This window comes from Columba livia, chromosome 4 (genome assembly GCF_036013475.1).
Source record: "Columba livia isolate bColLiv1 breed racing homer chromosome 4, bColLiv1.pat.W.v2, whole genome shotgun sequence".
Classification (NCBI taxonomy): Eukaryota; Metazoa; Chordata; class Aves; order Columbiformes; family Columbidae; genus Columba; species Columba livia.
Window position 1 is genome coordinate 17,227,035 of NC_088605.1, and position 22,793 is coordinate 17,249,827.

At 42.4% G+C, this 22,793-nt stretch overlaps 1 protein-coding gene across 8 annotated transcripts in view; it reads right to left on the reverse strand.

Moving 5' to 3' along the window:
• Nucleotides 1–21,887, reverse strand: part of LCORL (ligand dependent nuclear receptor corepressor like) — an 82,669-nt gene extending 60,782 nt beyond the window's left edge. For 2 of the 8 annotated variants that reach the window (XR_010472148.1, XM_065060608.1), the window contains exon 1: nucleotides 21,620–21,870. Coding sequence is in view for 6 of the 8 variants with exons in the window: in XM_065060608.1 (XP_064916680.1) it covers nucleotides 21,620–21,767 (148 nt within the window). In the remaining 2 variants the exon portion in view is untranslated. Of the gene's footprint in view, nucleotides 1–20,749; nucleotides 20,909–21,619 lie in introns of those variants that run through there. The other 6 variants (XM_065060606.1, XM_065060605.1, XM_065060609.1 and 3 more) reach the window with 5 other exon arrangements.
• Nucleotides 21,888–22,793: the final 906 nt, after the last annotated feature.

Sequence of the window (22,793 nt, forward strand, 5' to 3'; positions counted from 1 at the left end):
GTGATAATTTGGGCCAGTTTATAGTTTGTATCCCCAGAGAAGAAAATTCAGAGGGAATAAGTCACTGCAAAAGAAGATAATGCTCAGCTTGGAAAACTGTTCACTGCTTCCTCATTTGGTATCACTTCAACTGTTTTACAACCTGAGAAGAATAATGCCCAAGCCTAGAATAAAGAAACAATTGTCATTTTCAGAATACCATGTGCCTGAAGTATGTTCTTATTTCTTAACCATAATTTTAAGATGTACAAGAGGACTGAAAAGCTTGGCTATTTTACCTAAAAAGTTTAGGACTGCCAAAGAAAGACTTATTTTCTACGTGAAGGCCTAGTCAGATGTCCACTAAATCATCATAGAAAAACAAAGTCCACAGCAAATCTGTAACAATGAGCAAGTCACAACATTGCTTTACTACTATGCAGTATCACACATCTAACCTGCATCTGCAAGAAAGTCTAGCAGCCAACTAATGAATACATAGGTCTGGCACACTTCCTGGGCTACCAGAATCAAAGAACATGAAGCTTTCTGCTAAGAAAGGAGAGATAGCTGAAAGTTGTTAAACAGTTAACAGAAATTGCCAGTTCACTAAGCCAAAAAATATTTAATTCAAAATAGTCCTAGCCTGATGAACTTTTGAGAAACTGAAGCATAGGGTTCTGTACTACACTGTGGGTCTACTGCAAGCTAATTAAGTTGCAAGCCTTCAGGAACACTTCACGAAACTTACGCCTGACAGTAAGTTTAACAAGGAAGTCTAATTTCCTCAGGGATTCAGAGTTTCATGGGAAATTTCAGGATGTTTCTCTTCAATTATCATTTCTGCATCATTCAAACAACCTGTCTATTCCCAACCAACTGTAAGCCATTTTGAAATTACGAACAAAGGTCATTCTTAGCTCTCAGTGAATCCAACTCACTCATATCCAGAATCTATTTTTTTTTCTAAGTTTGAAATTGATTGAAATCCCACAACTAGACTGCACTAATATGGTGGTTTCCTGAAAGCAATTGACACTTATCTGCTGAAGCTACAGAATGAATGGCATCTTGTATCTAGATGCCAAATTATAACACAGTAAGTGAACTATAAACCCTCTCAGTGCCGCATTCTTCAAAGTATTTCTTTCCAAACATGTTAATAACACAAATGCTGAAACAAATTTGTTAAAAAATATTTTTAATAATCCTAGACATACCATAATTTTACAAGGAAATGAGTGCAACATACCTTTAAACTGGCAGTTAATTTAAGTTTGTGATAAGTTTACTTTTCCGCATTTTATTATACTTGTACCATGTATTTTCACCTTTAACTTACAGCTTATTTTTATGAATACTTGGTTTAAAAAAAATAAACCAACAAAACCAAACAAAAACCCCAAACCCCCAGACAGTCATCATTATTGTATCCAGGCAAAAATTGGCTTGGCAAATTAGACAAAATTTAGAGCTGGCAACATGTCAACTCGGTCAACAAGAACTGGACACTTATCTATGTAAGAACTTCACTTGAAATAAGAGATATTAACCATGCCTTCTTTCTCTAAAGGATTTTCTGGAATTTGAGGTTAAAATTGCCTCAGATGCTCCAGTTAGATTGGAAGAACTCTAAATTCAGCTAAACTATTATTTCAATTCAGTTCTTAGAAATGCTCAGTGCTTAAGAGATGACATTGTCCAATGTAGGCAGGTAGAGCACCTCAACTTACATGTCATAGACAATGAACCTGTAATCTACATCTTCTAAGCATCCTTCTGTTGAACTTGCATAATATACTGAAAAGAATACACACAAGTTTATAATAACTTCACATTTGATTAAAAGGGCCGAATTCCCTCATTCCTACATGAGACTGAAAAAGCAGAAATACAGAAACAGACTTTAAATATACATTTTAACTTCATATTAGGCACTCTCATCAGATAAAAAAATGGCAGATATAAGAAGAGAATGGGAAAAAGTTAATTACTCTCTTGATTTTGCTTTTAGTGTTTGACACAATTCAAAGATTAGGCAGGTGTATTTGGGCGGACTTTTTAGCACACGCTTTTTACAAACTTTTGGTAAACTTCCAATCATTAAATGGCACAAGATAAAGCACAAAATTATAAGACTCAGAGTGTGGGAGTCTGACTCTCATCTGCTGTAGAACAGAATTCATACAGCACTTGAGTGAAGCCATACACCAGCTCCGAACATTTACTGGGAGATAATCGATAACTGATTTTGTAACAATTCTGTAACTCATTTCTGATTACAGTCTATAAAACTCAAAACGGTAACAACTGTTCAACCTGACTTGGGGAGTGCAGGGGGGTGGAACACCGAAGAAAACACATATGTATTTTAAGTACCTAGCTGGTTAGGATTTTTTTGGTTTGTTTCCCCTCTCCCAGAAGGACCATGAATTTTAAGATAAACAGAAAAAGGTAGAATCTGTACCTGATTTTACTATTCCATTCACAATTTAGTGAGTTTCTTTGACCCAAGACAGCCATATCCTATTGCTTCCCACAAGTCTCAAGCAAGGCAAAACAGGAAACTTCAGTACTTGGAGCTGCTCTCTAAGTAGAGTACTTTTTGCGCTTAATGAAACAATTTTGAAAGACAACAGCAACCGCTTAGGGAAGCCAACAGAACTGCAAGGTCAAGAACACAGGAATAGCATTTCTTAAAAGAAAGGTGTGATGACAGTCTGCATTTCCAGCAAGAGGGAAACTCCTGCAGGAACCAGATAAATCTCAATTCCAACATTCTGGAAAGCATCATATGAAGTTACTTATCTGGTACCAAACTTCTTAATCAGTCTCATAAGTCAAGGTCACTCATATCCTACACAAAGAGCAAAAAACAGCATTTATTACTAATCTACTAGGTTGAGAATGAAGGAGGAGGAAAGTGCCAGACTACCACTGGAGATGAACAGTTAATGAAGCTGTTGAGTATCTGGTTTGTAATTGTTCTATAGACCACATTTTTCGGTCAGTTGGTTGTTAAGGGCAGGTGGAGAAGTACAGCACCACATAGTAGGAAAAACAGTTAAAAACCCTTCCACACACCATCCAAATCACTACCAGTTAGCTACTCTTGTAGACAACAGTGGAAGAGGCTACTCTGGCTCTTCTGATTTTGTGATGCTGGTGGCTGAGTGAGGCAGACAAGGTGAGCAGAAAGTGTGCAATCCATTTTTCCTACCTAGGCAATTAATAAAAAGGCCTCAAGAAAAACTTTAATATGCTCTGTTAATATCACTTTCCTCAAAGTGATTTGATTCTTCAGAAGACAGATACTGAAAACAAGCCAATATGTCTTCAGGCAATATGAAAGAATCAGAAATTACTTCAAGTCACATCAAGTGCCAGCCTTCAAAACACTACTACAAGTGACAACGTAAAGTAAAAGCCTTACAAAGTTGGGCTTGGGCCAACAAAACCTCTTCCTGAACCACTGGACAAGTATTCTTGAAGTCACCAATTAAGAGGCATATTCAGCAAGACCACAGATTTCAATAACTGACAGCATCACACTAAATAAGCAAGTTTCCTCAGGACACACTACAGTGGGTTTCTCGCACAGCTTTTTCTCTTGCAGTGTCACTGCAGAAAGCATTAACTAGTTAAAGAAGAAATCCATGATCCCTTGAATTTTCAGTTCACTCCCTAAAGGTTTATGGGACAAACACCACTTGCCAAAGAGGACAACTATAATTCACACATGACTGATTTACAGACTAATGCTTTTCAAAACCCCTGATATTTATAGGATTTACTAAAGAGTTTCTCTCTAATGTGAATTCTTCACGTTTTGTTGAGAAGCCCTAGTTTTAAGAAAACACCTTGCTCTATGCAAGTGAAATAGTGAGGTACGAAATGCAAAAGTATCATCAAGTAATCTACCATTGTTTCTAAGGACTGTGCACAAAGTCGATCTTGGGTCAGTGCTGAAGTGCAGTTCTTCACATCAGCACTCAGCTCAGAGAACTCTGAGCACTTCCAACATTTCAAGATAAGAACTCCTGATGCCACAAGTCACAAGCAGAGCATTTGTTATTAATTAAACCCCATTTCCCTGAGGCAGAACACGTTTGTTCAGGAGTCAAGTAGACTTATCAAGGGTGCAGACAGGAAATAAAACTACTTCCCAATACATCCTAACCAGTCTGATGGCCTTGGTGAATAAATAATCTCCGAGGAGATATAACAATTGGCATTCCAACAGAGGTGGCCACTATCAGTTTGGGTTGTTTTTGTTTGTATTTTTTTTTTTTCTGTTGCTCTTTAAAAAGTAGTAAGGGATTAAAATAAACTATGATAAGTCACCTAATTAAAAAGGGAAAGGCCAAGATCAAGAGCCACCTCACATTTCTCAGCTCCACATTAGATAGCTGAGAGAACCTGATGACATGGAAGCCTGAAGAGAATTTGCACAATGCACAGCAAACAGGCATGGAATTGACAAAAAAGGAGGAAGACAACAGCAAGTAATGTTGAAGGAGATGGTCCAGACTGAAGAAAGGTTATTAGACAATTTCCTTAGGAGTAAGTTTTACTTACTCAATAAATACCTTTTAACAACAATCAAAAGCCTGTAAGTGTACCTGAAGTTCTGACTGATTGTATCAGCACAAAATGATGTAGGCTTCAAAGATAAACACATGACATTTTATTTCACTTCTGATTATATGAAGTGTAGGAACATACACCTGGACACAAATTAAAAAACACTAAGAGTTGCACAGTTTAAATTACTTTGGCCAAAGGATCTTGTTTCCTGATAGATTACAGGACAATATATAAGCCATTAATTGAACAATTCCTCAGATTTAGGCATCAACAGAAAAAGGCGTGCCAAGACCCCAACTGGGAGAGCTTTGAAACAAAGCCTCCTGAACCTCTTCCTTATGCTAAAACTCTCTATGGGTCACCAGATCATCTAGATCATCTCTGACCTTAAACACCAGAGTGGAACACACAACAGGTGGCAGCATTCCAAAGTAAACAGATAAGAGGGTAAAACTGAGTTATAAACCATAACTCCCCAACAGACATTGTACTATATCACCTCCAAGCTTGTTTTCACTTAGCTAAACACTAGCTTTGAGTTCCGTGTGGCCTGATGAACTTAAGTCTTCATTTTCAACACTTCAGGCCAAGCAGCTATTCCTTTTTTCTCTCCATCCCTTTTTTACCCCAGCCCATTTAACTCTCTTGTTGCCATGACAATCCACTACATCCTTCAGTCTCTAGGACCTTCCCTCTGCTAAGCAAGTTCACCTGATGCCAGGGAAAGAGCAGCCTTCTCCTGCTCCTCAGAGGGCCTACATGACCCAGTCATACTGTGATCAGTTTGTCTAAGGGATAAATAAAACATGCTTCTTGTAATAACAGCCTGTTGTTGACAGGAACAAAAAACCTCACAGTAACAACAACAAGAAAAATTGAAGGAACTTGAGGATGATAAACCCAAATTAGTACTTACAAAGAAGTCAGCAAGCTGGTTACCTCAACATCAGAGGACAGGAAAGGGGCAAAACTTAACACCAATCAACAAAAAGCAATCAGCAACTGCGTATGCCTGTCTTGGACTGGTCTGCGTACTCCTACCAGACACACATCTGCTTAGAATATAGGCCAGCAAAGGTATACATAGAATCATAGAATCAATTAGGTTGAAAAAGACCCTTAGACATCATCGAGACCAACTGCAAATCTAATACTGCCGAGTCCACCACAAGCCCACGTCCCTAAGCACCACCACTACACATCTTTTAAATACCTTCAGCGATAGTGACTCAACCACTTCCTTGGGCCGTCTGTTCCAATGCATAACAACCCTTTCACTGAAGAGGTTTTTCCTAATATCCAGTCTAAACCTCCCCTGGTGCAACTTGAAGCCATTTCATAAACCAGCAAGTCAAATGCTCATAACTGGGCAAATAAAATCCAAAGAACATAATTAGCAGATGCATAAAGAATTATAATGTACTACTGAAGACCCAATGCAGCTTCTGTGAAGGGAAATCATACTCTAAACACAACTGATGTCAGTAGGCATTTAGACATAGGACACGGAATAAATCAAGATTTCAAAGAGACATCTATTGACATCCATCTTCAAAAGATTTAAAAACTTCCTGTGCAACAGGGGTGAAGTCCTTGCATAGATAATTAGCTGGTTAAAAGACAGAAGTAAATGGTTAGTTTTCATAGCAGAAGGTCACAAACAAGAGTTTCTGAGAGTTGCCTTTGCTCTTGCACCCACAGTGACAATCCACTGCCCAGTACTGTCTAGTGTTAGCAGCAAAGAAAAATCAAGATAACATCATGAGAACTTCAAAATATCGAGGTTATCAAGGTGGTAAAATTGAAGACGATTGCCAAAAGCAAGTAAATATTAATTTAAATAGTAGAGAAGACAAATCTTCATGTTACATCAACAGTAATGGGTTCTGAACTGACTTATCACTCAAATTTTATCTTGGAGTTCCAATATATAGTTCTGTGAAAAGATGAGCTCTGTAAACGGCATGTCAAGTGTTTTGACTTCCTAAAGGAAGATCTTCTGTATTGTTCACTGGTCTGTCATCACATGAATTCACACAGATGTGATCTTGTATACATATAGTTCTAGCTTCTCATCTCAAGAAGAGATCAGAACTAAGAATGGAGAGAAGAATGATAAAATTTAATAAACAGCTTATCTACAAATAACATGTAAGAACTCCTCAGCTTTGAGGATGGAAGAGATGGTGAAGGGAAAATAGGTCAGGCCTTCAGAAAAAAAGAAAAGCAGAAAAACCCCAAAACCACACGAATAGGAAACACCTTTGCCATCCCTTGCCTTTTTTTAAAGTAATGGTTTCATACATAGGGTGCTTCCACTTCCTTGTTTAGGACAAATGAGAAAGTAACATAACATCGTATAATAAGGGGACACCAGAGATCCACTGAGGTTTTACAATGCTTTGAAATCACGCACCCACACAAAATCACCAATAACTTATGGTAAAATAATCTAGTAAACCAATTATAAAACCCAAGAAAATGTTTTTTTTTCTGCCAAGGATCAAGACAAGTGCCATTGAAAGGTAGAAGATATTTCAGAAATATTATGTATTAATAATTTTTTAACAGTCCACCACTGTCTAGAGACAATAGATTCTAAATTAGACAGATCCAGTAGAGCTAGAATGAATGTCCTGAGTTGGAAGGGATCCACAAGGATCATCAAGTCCAACTCCTGTCCGTGCATATGACAACTCCACAGTTCACACCATATGCCTGAGGGCGTTGTCCAGTCTCTTCTTGAACACTATCAGGCTTGGCACTGTGACACCTCCCTGGGGAGCCTGTTCCAGTACTCCACCTCTGGGTGAAGGACCAGTTAAGCAATCTGGACATCCATAAATCCACAGGTCCAGATGGGATGCACCTGCGGGTACCAAGTGAGCTGGCTGAAGTCATTGCTAAGCGACTTTCCATCATCTTTGCTAAGTTGTGGGAAATGGGAGAGGTGTCTGAGGACTGGAGGCAAGCAAATGTCACTCCAGTCTTCAAAAAGGGCAAGAAGGAGGACTTGGGCATCTATAAACAGGTCAGCCTCACCTCCCTCCCTGGAAGGGCAATGGAACAACTTATCCTTGGTGCCATCTCCAGGCATATCAAAGATAAGAGGGTCGTGAGAGACAGTCAACATGGCTTCACCAAGGAGAAGTCATGCTTAACCAACCTCATAGCCTTTTATGAGAACATAACCAGGTGGATAGATTATAAAGCAGTGGATGTGGTCTATCTTGATTTCAGTAAAGCATTTGACACAGTCTCCTACAGCATCCTCACAGCTAAACTGAGGAAGAGTGGTTTGGAGGCTGAAGGAAAGAAGCCAGAGTGTTGTGGTCAAAGGGGCAGAGCCTAGTTGGAGGCCTGTATCTAGTGGAGCGCCTCAAGGGTCAGTACTGGGACCAATTCTATTCAATATATTAATCAACAACTTGAATGAAGGAATAGAGTGCACTGTCAGCAAGTTTGCAGATGACACCAAGCTGGGAGGAGTGGCTGACAAGCCAGAAGGCTGTGCTGCCATCCAGCGAGACCTGGACAAGCTGGAGAGTTGGGTGGGGAAAAATTTAATGAAATATAACAAGGGCAAGTGTAGAGTCTTGCACGTGGGTGAGAACAACCTCAGGTACCAGTATAAGTTGGGGAATGACCTATTAGAGAACAGTGTATGTGAAAGGGACCTGGGGGTTCTGGTGAACAGCAGGATGACCATGAGCCAGCACTGTGCCCTTGCGGCCACGAAGGCTAATGGCATCCTGCAGTGCATTAGAAGCGGGGCGGTTAGTAGGTCGAGAGAGGTTCTCCTCCCCCTCTGCTCTGCGCTGGTGAGACCACACCTGGAATACTGTGTGCAGTTCTGGGCCCCTCAGTTCAAGAAGGACAAGGAATTGCTTGAGAGAGTCCAGCACGGAGCCACAGAGATGACGAAGGGAGTGGAGCTTATGAGGAAAGGCTGAGGGAGCTGTGTCTCTTTAGCTTGGAGGAGACTGAGGGGCAACCCCATTAATGTTTATAAATATATAAAGGGTGAGTATCACAAGGATGAAGATCGGCTCTTCTCTGTGACAACCAATGATATGACGAGGGGAAATGGGTGCAAACTGGAACACAGAACATGGGTGGTTGCACTTAAATTTGAGAAGAAACTTCTTCACAGTGAGGGTGACAGAGCACTGGAACAGGCTGCCCAGGGAGGTTGTGGAGTCTCCTTCTGTGGAGACATTCAAAACCCACCTGGACACCTTCCTGTGTAACCTCATCTAGGTGCTCCTGCTCTGGAAGGGGGATTGGACTAGATGATCCTTTGAGGTCCCTTCCAATCCCTAACATTCTGTGATTCTGTGAACCTTTTCCTAATGTCTAGCTTAAACCTCCCGGGCACATCTTCCTGCCATTCTCTTGGGTTCTGTCACTGGTCCCTAAAGAGAAGAGTTCAGTGCCTGCCCCTCCTCCTCTCCTTGTGAGGAAGCTGTAGATTGCAACGAGGTCTCCTCTTAGCCTCCTCTTCTCCAGGCTGAACAAACCAAGTGACTTTAGACACTCCTCATACAGCTTTCTCTCCAAACCTTTCACCAACTTCTGGACACTCTTCAGTAGCTTAATACATTTTTTATCCTCTGGCATCCAGACCTGCACACAGGGCTCCAGGTGAGGCCACACCAGTGCAGAGCAGAGCTGGACAATCACCTCCCTCGCCTGGCTGGCAATGCTGTGCTTGATGACCACCAGGACACAGTTGGCCCTCTTGGCTGCCAGGACATATTGTTGGCTCACGTTCAACTTGCCATCGACCAGAACCCCCAGATCCTTCTCCGCAGAGCTGCTTTCCAGCATCTCATGCCCCTGTTTATATGTACAGCCAGGGTTACTGTGTCCCAGGTGCAAAACCCAGCACTTGCCCTTGTTGAACTTCATGCAGTTGGTGATTGCCCAGTTATCTAACTTGTTCAGATCCCTCTAGAGGGCCTCTCTGCCCTCGAAAGTGTCAACAGTTCCTCCCAATTTAGTGTCATCAGTGAACTTAGTATTCCCCCAAGTCTTGAGTCTGAGTCATTTATAAAGACATCGAAGAGCGCTGGCCCTAGGATGGATCCCTGCGGAACCCCATTAGTGACTGGTTGCCAGCCCAACATAACCCCATTTACTAGAATGCTTTGAGCCCAGCCCATCAGCCAGTTGCTCACCCACTGGACTGTGTGTTTACCCAGCTGCATGCTGGACATCTTGTCCAGCAGGATACTGTGAGAAACAGTATCAAAGGCTTTACTGAAATCCAAAAAGATCATGGCAACAGGCTTCCCTTGGTCAGCTTGGTGGGTAAACTTGTCATAGAACAAAATCAAGTTTAATAAGCAAGACTTTCCTCTCATGAACTTGTGCTGGCTGGGAACAATGACTGTGTTGTCATTCACATGCTCTTTGATAACTCCCAGAACAGTCTTCTCCATGATTTTGCCAGGAACAAAGTGAGGCTGAGAGGCCTGTAGTTGCCGGGGTCATCCCTGTTGCCCTTCTCGTAGACTGGAACAATGTTTGCCAGCTTCCCGTCATCTGGGACCTCTCCAGATTCCCAGGAAGATTGAAAAATCATGGAGAGAGGTCTTGCTATGACATCAGCCAGCTCTTTAGGCACCCTAGGATGAATCCCATCAGGCCTCATTGACTTGTAAGGTTCTATCTGAAGTAGCAAATCCTGTACAAGTTCTGGATTGATTTGGAGTTTATTGTTCATGCCGCTACTGTTTTCTAACCAAGGGCTATGAGGGCCCCCAAGCCCATCTTCAGTATTGAAAACTGAGGTGTAAATGTCTCAGGTTTGTCTATGTCCATGTTAAATGTGACCATGCTTATTGAAAAATGGGCCAATGTTATTTCTAGTTTGCCTTTTGCCATAAATATCTTTTTAAAAGTCTTTTTTATTGTCCTTCACAGTGGTGGCTAGCTTCAATTCTAATTGAGCTTTGGCAGCACGAATTTCCTCCCTACAGTGGCAAGCAGCATCTCCATAGTTCTGCCATGATGCCTGACCTTGCTTCCAATGACCATGTAATTTCTTTTTTATCATGTATTTCAAGAAGATCACTGCTCAACCAGGCTGACTTTTTGCCTCACCTGCTAGATTTCTGGCATTTTGGAATTGCCTGGTCCTGTGCTTTTAGTGGGCGGCACTTAAAAACTGACCAATGCTGATAGACCTCAACACCTTCAAAAGCTTCTTCCCATGGAATCTTACCACGTAGTTCTCCGAGCAGCCTCCAGTCTGCTCACTGGCAGTTTTTGAACCTGACTGCTTCATGGTCACTGTGGCCAAGGGAGCCACCAGTCACCACTTTCCCAGGAGACCCTTTCTGTTAGTGAGAATTAAATCTAGGAAGGTACCTTTCTTCTTTGGTTCCCTTAGTACCTGTACTTACGTGTTCTGATAAGTACTGAACTTAAGCTGTTCTTATCTGATAATGTAGAGGCAAATTATTATGCCCCTCATTCAACATCGTCTGGACTATACTTTGTTTGAAATATCCTTCAGCATGACTCCAAAGAACTCACTCAAACAGGAACAGGAGGAAAGGAAAATACTCAAACAGATCACAAAGAGCTTATTATAGCCTCTGCACTGCAACTGGGACCATACCACAGTGCAGACAGTAAACTTTGGACAAAATCCGCTATTAACAGTTTACACTAGCTTGTACATTTGTAGCTACATTTTTTTTCACTTGTATGTAAACTATTTGTTTAAAATTCAAATTCATTACAGCAACTTTATAGTCCTTAGTGCTCATTATCCCTTAACACTCAGTTTGTACTATATTAAATAAGTAATAGTAGCTCAATAGGAATTGATATGGAAGGTTAAAGGAGAAAAAGGAAAAATCCTAAATGACGGTGTTGTGACAATACACAAAAACTGTGGATAAATTAAGGCTAGAAGTTAGGACACTTCTAGTCAGAACGAGGTTGGGATCCATCTCCAAAAAAGAACAATTCGGTCCTTCCAAATGGCTGCTGATTAGTATGTGAAAGCTTGACAGAGCTTGACATTTCCTGAATAAGGCGATATGAAGACACACACACCCTTTTCCTCAAGCACCAGGAGATAGGATATCTAGCAGCAACTCATATAGAAACAACTAGATGGATAAGACACTTAAAGAAGACACCACATCCTGGATTGAAAGGTGGAAAGTGTAATTTGCCTTGGTGAGCATGTTTGTGGTGTAATGCAAGTCAATTCTGAAGACAATCCATATAGAAACATAAAAAAAAATCAGCAGCTGAGATAAAACCATCTGTGTAGATGGATAAAGTTGTCAAAATCACTTTAGTGTCACTGACAATCAAGAGAAAAAAGGTTGAGAACCAAAGACAAATGGTTTGTTTTAAGGAGAAATCAAAGATAGGAAATGACTGCTTATGAATGTTGATGGATGGACAGATAGGGTGGTCCAGGAAGAATAAGAAAATTGAAGAAGAATGAACCATAATCACTGGCAAGTCCACAATCATTGCAGGATTCATCTGTCAGCACAGCAAACTTTTGAGACAGAGTTGGGCACAGTTATCACTAGAGCCCTTATACAGAGCAGTCTAAGGCAGCAGTAGATCCTAAGTAGATCCTATTTTTCTTCCCCCTCATCAGATGGCTAACACCAGAATGACCTGCATCTGAACTACAGGTCACAAAGCAGTAGACATTTGAAAATCCTCCCCCATACACAGATTAGGAGTCTTAATAACTACACTTAGGTGAAGTCAAATCTTTACATTTAACTGGGCCTTGCTGTGGCACAGTTTCTGTTCTGTGAGCCAAACTGACAGCTGCCATCAAAAGCCAGAGCCCTTTAAAGCAATCTTCTATAATCTACATCATATATGGCAGCAATATTCATTGTTAATCAAAAGATGCCCAGCAGTTTTGCACCAGTAGTATTTAAACCTGACATTATAAAATTGTGTAGTGCTCTTAGAATGAAAAATAAAACTTTTAAATAAGACATGCAAAGCTTTGTGACAGTAGTTATGAAAAGCAGCAGCATATTCAACCCTAGATTAATTACACTGCCCTCTGACCTATTAGTGGCTCAGCAGAGTAAAAATGCACTAGAGCTACTTTATAAATCAGTGGAATTATGACGGTGAGAACTGTTATTCATGTATAAGGTTTTTAACTAGTCTTTAAATAAGATGATTTGAAGAAGCTGAGAACTGTGAAATGAGGAAAATATTTATAATCTGAAAATTAAGCATTTTTTAAAAACAGTTGGTAGCATTTTTAACACATTGAAAACTAAGAAGTATTTCCATTGAACAACTCTTTAAACATAAATAATCAATCCCCAGGTGCCACAAAAGCTAGGATGTCTCATAACTGGAAAGCAGGACCCTACCAAGTCATACAGAAACTGCAAGCTAAGAAATATAATTAAAGAGATCATCAATTCAGCAAGCTTTCATTTACCAACAGACTTAAAAAAAAAAAATAAAATTCACACCTAGTGACATTTACCCATTCTCACTCCTACAATACAACACATGTTACTATGGAGATAGAAGCCTGAATGGATGTTGAGAACCAAACATGATTAAAAGTAGCAGCTGAGACTCCAGAAAAATTTTGCAAAGAATAAAACATTTATCTAAGAAGGGGTTAATACAGCTTCTCAAGATACTACACAAGAACTTGGCCTGTGCCAGAAGTGGAAACAAAGGCAACCTGACACACAGGTCTTTAATCTGCAGAGTCCATGTTGCTGACCACACCCCATAAGAAGGAATTCAACCTCTGCCTCTCAATGCATGTCTGCAAATTCAGAGTCCCCTACTCTGTAATATATCTTCTACTTCCGTAGAGGCTTCAATAGATGCGCCACTACCAATCATCTTCCCTTCCTCCTGGCTTCTCTATGCCTTTAGTGGATGGAAGGATAAAGTGGCAGACTAGCAGTGGGGAAGAAAAAAAAAATACTAAAAAAATACTAAATCACATAACTTTACCTCCTCAAACAAGTTGTTTTTTTGTTTGGCCTTTTGTTCAGTTTTTCTTTTTTATAATGTATGGTAGTGAAATTTACAATGCCACCCTATTTTCCAGAAGTTTGATGCTAGACATGTGAATCACACAAATTCAGTTCCATTCCAACCTCTGTCAGTGTTCCAAGCTATCTTATCAAAGTTCCCTCCAAGCATATGGAAGAGAGCAAGGTTCAAGAATAACATAAACTACAGTGGTCCTAACTGGGTCAAAGAATTTTAAGTTAGTGAAGTCTATAAAGCTCCGGTTGACCTCTACACTTTACATAAACACACTGAACTCTAAAGGTTAGAATAACAACCTTGTTTGAAGCCCTGTTCCTTGAGCCATATTCAAGAATAAAGGATCCATTGTAACTGTCTATTCAAAACCCCCATGTAATACAGCTGAAAAATCAAAAAGGCAAGGGCGGATAAGGAGAAGAGGTACTAATTTTTCCCATTTTAGCTGCAGGCAGTACAAGCCCTGGCTACATGCCAGTAGCTGGAATACAGATCCTCAACAGCATACACTGATCTGATAAATCAATCAGCACGTCACATTCCCATTATTATTTCCCTTACACAACTACAGTACTTATTACCATAGCCAGACAGTTCAGGAGACTCATCTAATGGAAAACCAACCCAGTGCAACAACAGCAAAAAACATCACAGTAGGCCCTTCAGACTAACTTAAAAGAGAAGGCCAGTTCACTGTTATATCACACAAGTTCCACTACAAAGGGAGAACAAGTGGAAAGATATTATTGTTAGTGATGCTGTATTCTTGCTCTTGTCAACAGTCTTATTGGCTGTTCAGCCAACTTAGTTTCCGGCTCACCTTGAACCCCCCAAAAACTGTTGCTAAAATAGGCAATAACTAAAAATCAGAAGTCTTGTTCTCTCCAGTAAAGCTACTTAACATTTGACTCAGGAGAAGAAGCAGGTATGTAGTAAGCCTGATTAGGAAAGTGATCCAAGCTAAATTAGATCTGACCTTTTCTTTCCTATTCTTCCTCTTGGCACATTTCCTCTCTTGTTTTCTAGGTTAGTCTTACACTAGATTAGTTTTACAGTCTAGTTTGTTGAACTGTTTAATAAATGAATGCTCATACCAGTCCACAGAGAGTCCTGAAATAAAAACAATAAAATTATGCGAAGCATCAACAAAAAAACCCGAAAGTTACCAACCTTAACCATTAGTACACAGTTACTGAATGCCAATTCAAGGGAAGAAGAGACCAAGCAGCAGTGATAGTATCTGTGCTCCATGTTTCTGGTTTACACAAATTCCATCTTAAGAAACTCTTAGTGCCTACAACATAGCAAGACTACGAGTTTAAATTTTTATGTAACTGATAGTGAACTGAGAAAGTAAACTACCATGTAAGAACATACAATATGAAAGTTCAAGCTATGCCCTAAAACACTGACAAGGATTACAGTAGTTCCTGGAACACTTGGAAATTGAACAGCTTCCATACACCAGACACAAGGAGCACCAAAAACATAAATCACAGGTTTTATCAACACTGCCGAAGATACGTACATCTACTTGCATGCTCTGCAACACACTTCTGTTCTGAGTTCAAAGAACTCAAAGCATTGCTTGCATCCCACACAGTCCATAGATTAGTCTGTGTAGCAGGCATAGTTCTGTCTTTCATAAAATTATGCTCTCCGTACATGCTTACTATTGCATGCTTAATTTTACTATTCACAAGAGATCAGTGAACTAGCACTGCATCTACTGCTAGATACACGGAACTTCCTCCCTCTGGCTGTTACACTAAGCCTCTGGGTGTCATTAGTCTAACTTCTCTTGTACTGTTTTCCCAAGCAAAGAGGTCTTTCAAGAGCCAAACATAAGATATCCCTTCAAAAACACATCGTGACAGCAGTAGGCAATTACTTCTTTCTGAGAGAAAAGGTGATGAGTTGAAATGGATTGTGAGAGGACATGGAAAAGCAGCTACTTTAACACTACATATCTGAAACAAGTATAGGTCCAACATAAGCAAAACAAACCCCATGTGTTTTCTCTTATTTCAACCTAAAGACAATTAATGCAATGCATACACCACAGCAATTTCCAATGACATACATCACACATTGATAATTTTTTTCCTCTTTTGTTAACCTGCTTAGCTCAGAGGAAATTAGGATGATACATGTAAGGCTGTGTTCTATTCCTGGAGGCTGATAGTGCCATAGGCAGCTAAACCAATCCAGTGGCTTATTTCTGCAATTACCCATCCTGCTTCTGTTGCACAGTCCCACCCCCGTCTTGTGCTAGCAACAGCATCCATCACATTTTTCTTTTTTTGCAAGCCCCTAACTCCTCTCAACAGAGAACTGACCAGTTACTGAGTTAAAGGACATCAGTCGGGGGTCTGATGAGTGCTGATGCAAGCACACAAGCAGCAGGAGCACACAGTCAGGATTGCAATTTCTCCATTCTGATAATAGTTCTGTTAGACTTGATGGTGCAAGATGGCACTTCACTGTATACTTAGATTATGGTTTCATAATAAATGTTCAAAGCTAATGCTGACTGGAATATATGCCTCTGTAATACTAATTTGAGCTATTCCCTTACATGATACCATCTCCCTTTATCACATCAAAAATTGCCTGTGAACCTGTGCTGTGATTCTAAACTAGATTTTATTCCTGTTCTTCTTCCAACATTTGCAATAACACCAAGATTACTTCCCTGATCTGTTTTACACTGTAATCACACCAAGACTTTCACACCACAGCTCAAAGCATGACAGATCCACAGGAACACCTTACACCAGTATTACAGCCCATCATATTGGATGATCGCACCACATCAAGCTTGTTTGCTGTTTAAAGAAGCTGAAGTGCCAAGAAAGCAAAAGAGTTCAAAGCAGGTATCACTTTGAAATCATTTTTGCATACAGTCTGTTAGTGGCTTGACAGGTTATAGAGCATCAAGCCATCAAAACAACCACTAGCAGGTAGACTAGAACACGATCGATGTATAGGAAAACAGCTAACTCTGAAACTACTACTATGGCAGCTACAGAAAGTCACCTACACTACAGCCTTACAAAAATGTGACACTAACCTGATGCAACATACTTGCAGCCACAGTGAGAAAGTGAGAATACTTCTGCGTATTATAGGAATAAAGACACCAAGTAGTTAATGCAGGAGTATTGCAAGTGTGGGGATAATACTCAATGCAGTAGCTACAAATCTTCTGTTTCTGAGGGGAATTCCCCTTCCTGGAAAGTGCACTTGAGAGACAGCTTGTTCAAAAATGGTACGCTGGAACAGAAGTTCAAATTTTTTAAAAAATTTTGAAAGTATATATATATACCCATCAAAACAGAATTAGATGTGCCAGTGTATCCTAGTTTAGAGGGGGAAAAAAAAGTCTGAAAAAATATAACACCAGTAAAAAAGTATTTGTATGTTAGATTTCACAAGCATACAAAAACGGATTTTCACTTTGATCAAATTTCAGTTTTCATAAGAAAGCACTATCAAGGCTATTTTCTGTCAATGTGTGCCCCTGAGCTGCAGCAGAGGAACAGTCAAACTTTCATCCTTCTCCCCACCCCCAAATAGCCATGTATTACTTTTTTTTTTTTTTTAAGTAATTGAGATAGCATTTTACACTTTCATTTTCACAATGAAAGACTATTCAGAGGCTTTTATATTTTCAAAATACAATGCAAAACCCTAGCAAGATGATTTCAACTTCCATGACTGGCGTTACCTGGCACTTTCCATTAAAAGGTTCAAGTTACTGCTGCAGACTTCACTCATAGGATACAGTGACAACAGTAAAAAGCACCATCTTATGCTGAAGCTTCTTCTTGCATCCCAGTAATTGCTAGGTCTCTCCTCCGTGCCTATTGATGAAAGTCATGGGGACTCGATGTACTTGCCAACAACTCTACCCATGAAGTTCAAATGAAACCAGTCAAGGGAATCAATGACTATTTCAAAAAACTGCATAAATCCTGTTTCTTAAGGCTGACCACAGTATGAAGCTAGACTTTTGTAGCTCCATACTACCAAATCCTCTCAATCCAATGGAATGCATTTAGCCGATTCACATTACAAAGTTTTAATCGAAAAACGCCAAAGAGCAATTTTTAATCATTGCAATATTCACCTCTAGAAAATATCTTGCAATTTAAACCACCACAGAAGTCAGTTGCTGGCTAAATTAGGTACTTCAATTTTGAGCTTTCTGACACCTTTCCATAAACACAGAATTTAGAGCTAGGGTATTTTGTTTGTTAGTTATGTCACAAAGGTGCACCTAGGACAAACATACCAGTGAGTGCTGCTGTAAACAGTGCTTCTAGAATCATTTTGGTTGGAAGAGACCCTCAAGATCCTCAAGTCTAACCATAACCTAACACTGCTACTAAACCATGTCCCTAAGAACCTTATCTACGAGTCTTTTAAACACATCCAGGGACAGTGACTCAACCACTTCACTGGGCAGCTGGTATTAGCACATATTCTGCATGCTGTAAGAACAGTGACAGAATCAAGATCTTCAGGTGTCTTCTAAGAGCATGTAGTTTTGAACTATGATCAAATTATGCGAGAGTTCAGTACATCCAAAAGCACAAGGCTAGGCATCTTAGGAATGTCTGTGCTCAACATAAGGCACACAAAGATCACCATCTGAACAGCCATTTTGTACTGAACACCCATTTAGAATTTCTGTGAATATATTCCAATCATTTATGGTGTGAAGTCTTTTGTACGTTCAAATATATCTAGATACCAAATAGGAGCATTCTCAGTATTGTCAATGAAGTTTTATCACTGTATTTCTTCTCAAATTCTTTAAATGCTTGAACATTTTGACCTGGGACTTTAAATCATATTCCACCTAAGCTTTTAATTCTAAAGCCCATGCAAATATTCAAGTTTGCAACCAGGTTTTGACAGACAAACAACTGGACAATAAAGCCCTTTGAGCAGAGGTCCCCAGACATCACAGACCCTCAAACAAACAGTACACAGCCCTGAGTATTATTTCTGTCTCACTGTTGCAGATGTGAACAATCTGCTAAGCGCCTCAAGCTGGGCTGTCGCTGTCTTGGAGGTATTATCTCTGGCTGAGTTTACCATTCCCATAATTTGAGTAGATGAGGAATTCTTTACAGATAAAGAATTTAAAAGTGCTCAAGTGATGATACTACAGAAATACAAATACTAAATCTCATATCAATATTGTAAGTGATAGAATACATCAAAATAAAGTTGTTCACCCAAAGGGTTTAGCAGAAACAATACGACATCTTCAAGGAGCCTGTACTTTCTTGCTTCACTCTCTGAACATAATGTTTGACAAATGATAGTCCACAGAACCATATCACTGTTCAACATTTTTTTCTTAATTAAAAAAAAATGCTAAGAGTAAAATTATTTTATGTTTCTATTGGTGGCAGGTTTTTGTTTGTTTTGGATTGGTAGTAGGCTAGTTTGAGATTTGGGAGCTGCTACTATACCACATCACTTTCCTGACTTTGCCACAAATACATGATTCTTGAGACAGGTGGAGAAAGAAAAAGCAAGTTATGCCAAATCCATCATATTTACCACTCATTCCTCCACCATGTTGCTGTTTCAGCCATCAACTGGACAATTGTCCTGACCTTCCAGTTAACATTAGTTCTATCAGACTCTTCAAATCCTTAGTAATACTTAGCTGACTGAGAACAAGTAACTATTTTTTAGGTTAATTTGAGTTAACGTAAGAGGTTATTTTACAGAAGTTAATGTTACAGAATTTCAAAGGAGTAGAGAAAAAAAAAAAACCACAACCCAAACCTGTTAAGTGTACTCTACCTCCATAGTCCTGACTACTCACTTTCTTGCCACTTTGTTTACACTTTCTCTCAGATAAGGGTTCTCAACAGGCATGCCAAGCAACAGTTCTTAACAGAGATAGCTTTTGACTAACAATTAAACCATAACCAATGTCCCCCTTCCTTAGTAGTTGTTTTCAGAGCTCCTTAATTCCAGAGCTCCTTTCTATTAACCTAATATTGCATCATGAACATACAAAGAAATCATATCCTAATGAACTTTTATTCCAAGGAAAAGAAAACTGAGCATGAAGCGAAATCACAGTGCAATCAGTGTAAAATCAAGTAGTTATGTTATGGTTTCACACTGCAGTTCTCAGTGACAGAGCAACCTAAAAGCTACTTTGAAGAAGTTCCCTAAGCACAACAGATCCACCCAGCAGTGGACCCAACATATAGTGAAATTCTGTCTTGCAGAGCATTCATTATATTTTTTTGCAGACCTTGTCAGTGTTGGTCATGCTGTGCAACTGTGTTCCAGGAATATGTCTGACAGCATACTATTACAGCCTGTAAGTCTCTTCAGTCATTAATTGCCAAAGAGATTTTCAAAAGTTTAGCTTATATTTAAAATGGAAATGCCATTAAATAACAGGAGTGGCCACTTACATATGGAAAAAGGTATCAGTCCATCAGATTTAACAGTTTATTACAGCACCTAAGCCAATGAACAAGCTCTCCCTATATATTCTAGTTAAACTGCATTCCTTCCACAAGAAGCATAATATAAAAGTATTGGTGTATGGAAATACATGAACATTCTTTTCCTAAACAATATCATCACTTGAAGGATTAAATAGACAATGCAAGCACAAACAGGACTCATCATATATACACAGGTGTCAGAAGAAGTGTTAAAAAGTCTTACTGGGGCAACACAGCAAGAACGGGATACAAGTGTACACAGAGAAGCTATGAGGCTACTGCAAATATGTAAATACCCTGCAAATCCAGACAAAGCTAACCGCCTGTAATCATAGGTGTACGCACATGTTAGATATTTACTTCTTACTTCGATCTCACCTCACGCACAGGCAGAAACACTGAATGAATTGCTTCTTACCCTCCCAGTTACACCTAGATATGCTTTCAGCGATCAGGGAGGATCAGTACTGACACTAGCATGCTACTTGAAGATCAAGGATATTATCCATTTCCCCAAGAAGGGAAATGAAACGACACGAATAAGCAGTTCCTGGCATCGAAGCGTTCACCATCCCAAACAAACAAACCCAACAACAAGAACAACAACAAAAAAAACCCACAAAACACATAACCACACAACACAACCAAAGCCCCCATACCGAAGCGCTCCCCGCTTTGAGCCCGCGGCGCGGCGGCGGCACACGTAACCCGTGCCAGCAGCAGAGCAGGCAGCCCGCCCGCAGGACGGGGCCAGCCCCGCGGGCCGTTACCCGGCGCAACTACCGCCCGGGCGGAGCGCCCCCCCGGGCCCGGGCCCGCTCTCCCCGCGCGGGAACGCCGGCGGGGCCCGCGCTCCCCCGCCCCGGCACGCGGGGAAGTCACGTGAGCCGAGGGGGAACCTCACGGCACGCGAGCCACCGGGGCAGCCCCGGGGGCGGAGGAGGGGGGGGAAGCGCGAGGGGAGAACCGCCGTCGCCATGACAACTTCCAGGGGGGAGGGAAAACTTCAAATCCCAACCGTCAGTGCAGAAGCGGCTCCCTCTTAAAGGCGCACGCACACACACACAGGCGGGCTCTCTCCCCTCCTCCGCCCCCCAGGCACTGGCAATGGAGGAGAGGAGGGGGGCAGCCACCGGCACTCACCGCGCGAACGGCGAGAAGCGGAGACAAAAGGACCCGAGCCGAGAAAGGGTCTCGGTCAGCGGCGAAGACAGGGACGGAGTGGCCCCAACCGAAGCCGCAACACCCACCCTGCGCTGCCTGAGGGCGGCTTAGGACCTTCGTCCTCCCCCACAGACCCCGTCTCCGCTTCCGCCCTCCAAGAAAGCCGCTGGAGCCGCTCCTCCATCCCCGCTCCCCCACTCCGCCCACCCCAGAGACCCGGGCGCTGGGCGCCTCGCCCGCTCCCCGCACGGAGACCCCGATCCCCGACTCGCCACCACGTTCTCCTCAAGGACCCCGCTGCCCCCTCCCCCGCCCTCCGGTTCCCCCGCCACGGCCGGACACCCCGTCGCTCCCCTCTCTCTTACCCACACAGTGCATGAGCCGGTGCCGCCAGGAGTCGAGTTCTCGGCGGACTCCCCTGCGCTCCGCCGTGCAGCGGGGGCTCCGGCACTGAGAGGCGGCGGCAGGAGGAGCGGGAGCCGCGGCGGCCATTCTGTCTGTTCCCTTTTCCATCTGCCTCTGACCTCACGCCCGCTCATTTACATACGAGCGCGCGCACCACCCAGCAGAGCCGCGCGCTCCCCGGCTCCTCTCCCTCCCCTCATAGCCCCCCCGCCCCCCGAGCGCGTGCCCGCGCCTCCCCCCTCTCCGCTCAGCATCCGGGGCGGGGAGCGCGCGCCGCCTGGCGGGGTGATTGACACGTGTCCCAGCTCCCCGGCCCGCGCTGGCCCCGCCGGGCTCCGGCCTCTCCCCGCAGGCAGCGGGCGGGCCGGGGACCGGCCCGAAAAGGGACACCCCCCTCCCCCGCACCACCGCCCTGTTTCCCATCGCTGTCCCCTCGGCCTACAAATCCCGCAGGGCAGCGCGCCACCTGCTCCAGCCCTGCCAGGGCAGGCGGTGGCAATGCGCGCCGGGAGTTGTAGTTCGTTGAGGAACAGGAATAGGACCCAGCCCCGACGCTTTCCCCACCGGCAAGACACCCCGGACGGTCCTTCCAGCGGCTCCACGCTGCCCGACCATCAGCCCCGCAGAGCGACCGCAGCCCCACACCTCCCAGCACCGCAGCTCGGTGCAGGGCAGCTCCGGGTTAAGAGGGTTTCACACCGGCACAGGTCTCACCTTCATCCCAAGGTCTGCCCGGGGTGCTGCTTGGAGCAGGGCTCGCTCATGGCCCAGTTCCCCCGCTGCCTCTTCCACCTCCTCGCCCATACCTCACCCCCGGGGCTCCTGGAGGCCCGTGCCTCCGTCCATCCCTCGTTCTGACACCGGCACGGAGACAACTGTCACACGAGGGAAGGCACAATGCTATGCCTAATTAGCTTGTCAAATTAACTCCACAGGGAGACTTTCGAAGTTCTCTACATTACTGCTCAGTTCACCGAACTGTTTTCAATGGTTGTGCCTTCATTCTGCTCTTTCTAAGGGTCTTGATCAGGTAGAGTGGGACAGGGAGGAGAGCTGGGGACCAGTGACACACAAAACACAGCACTATCTCCCACCCCCCTTTGGAAAAGCCTAGCATGGAAACTAGAAGCAAAG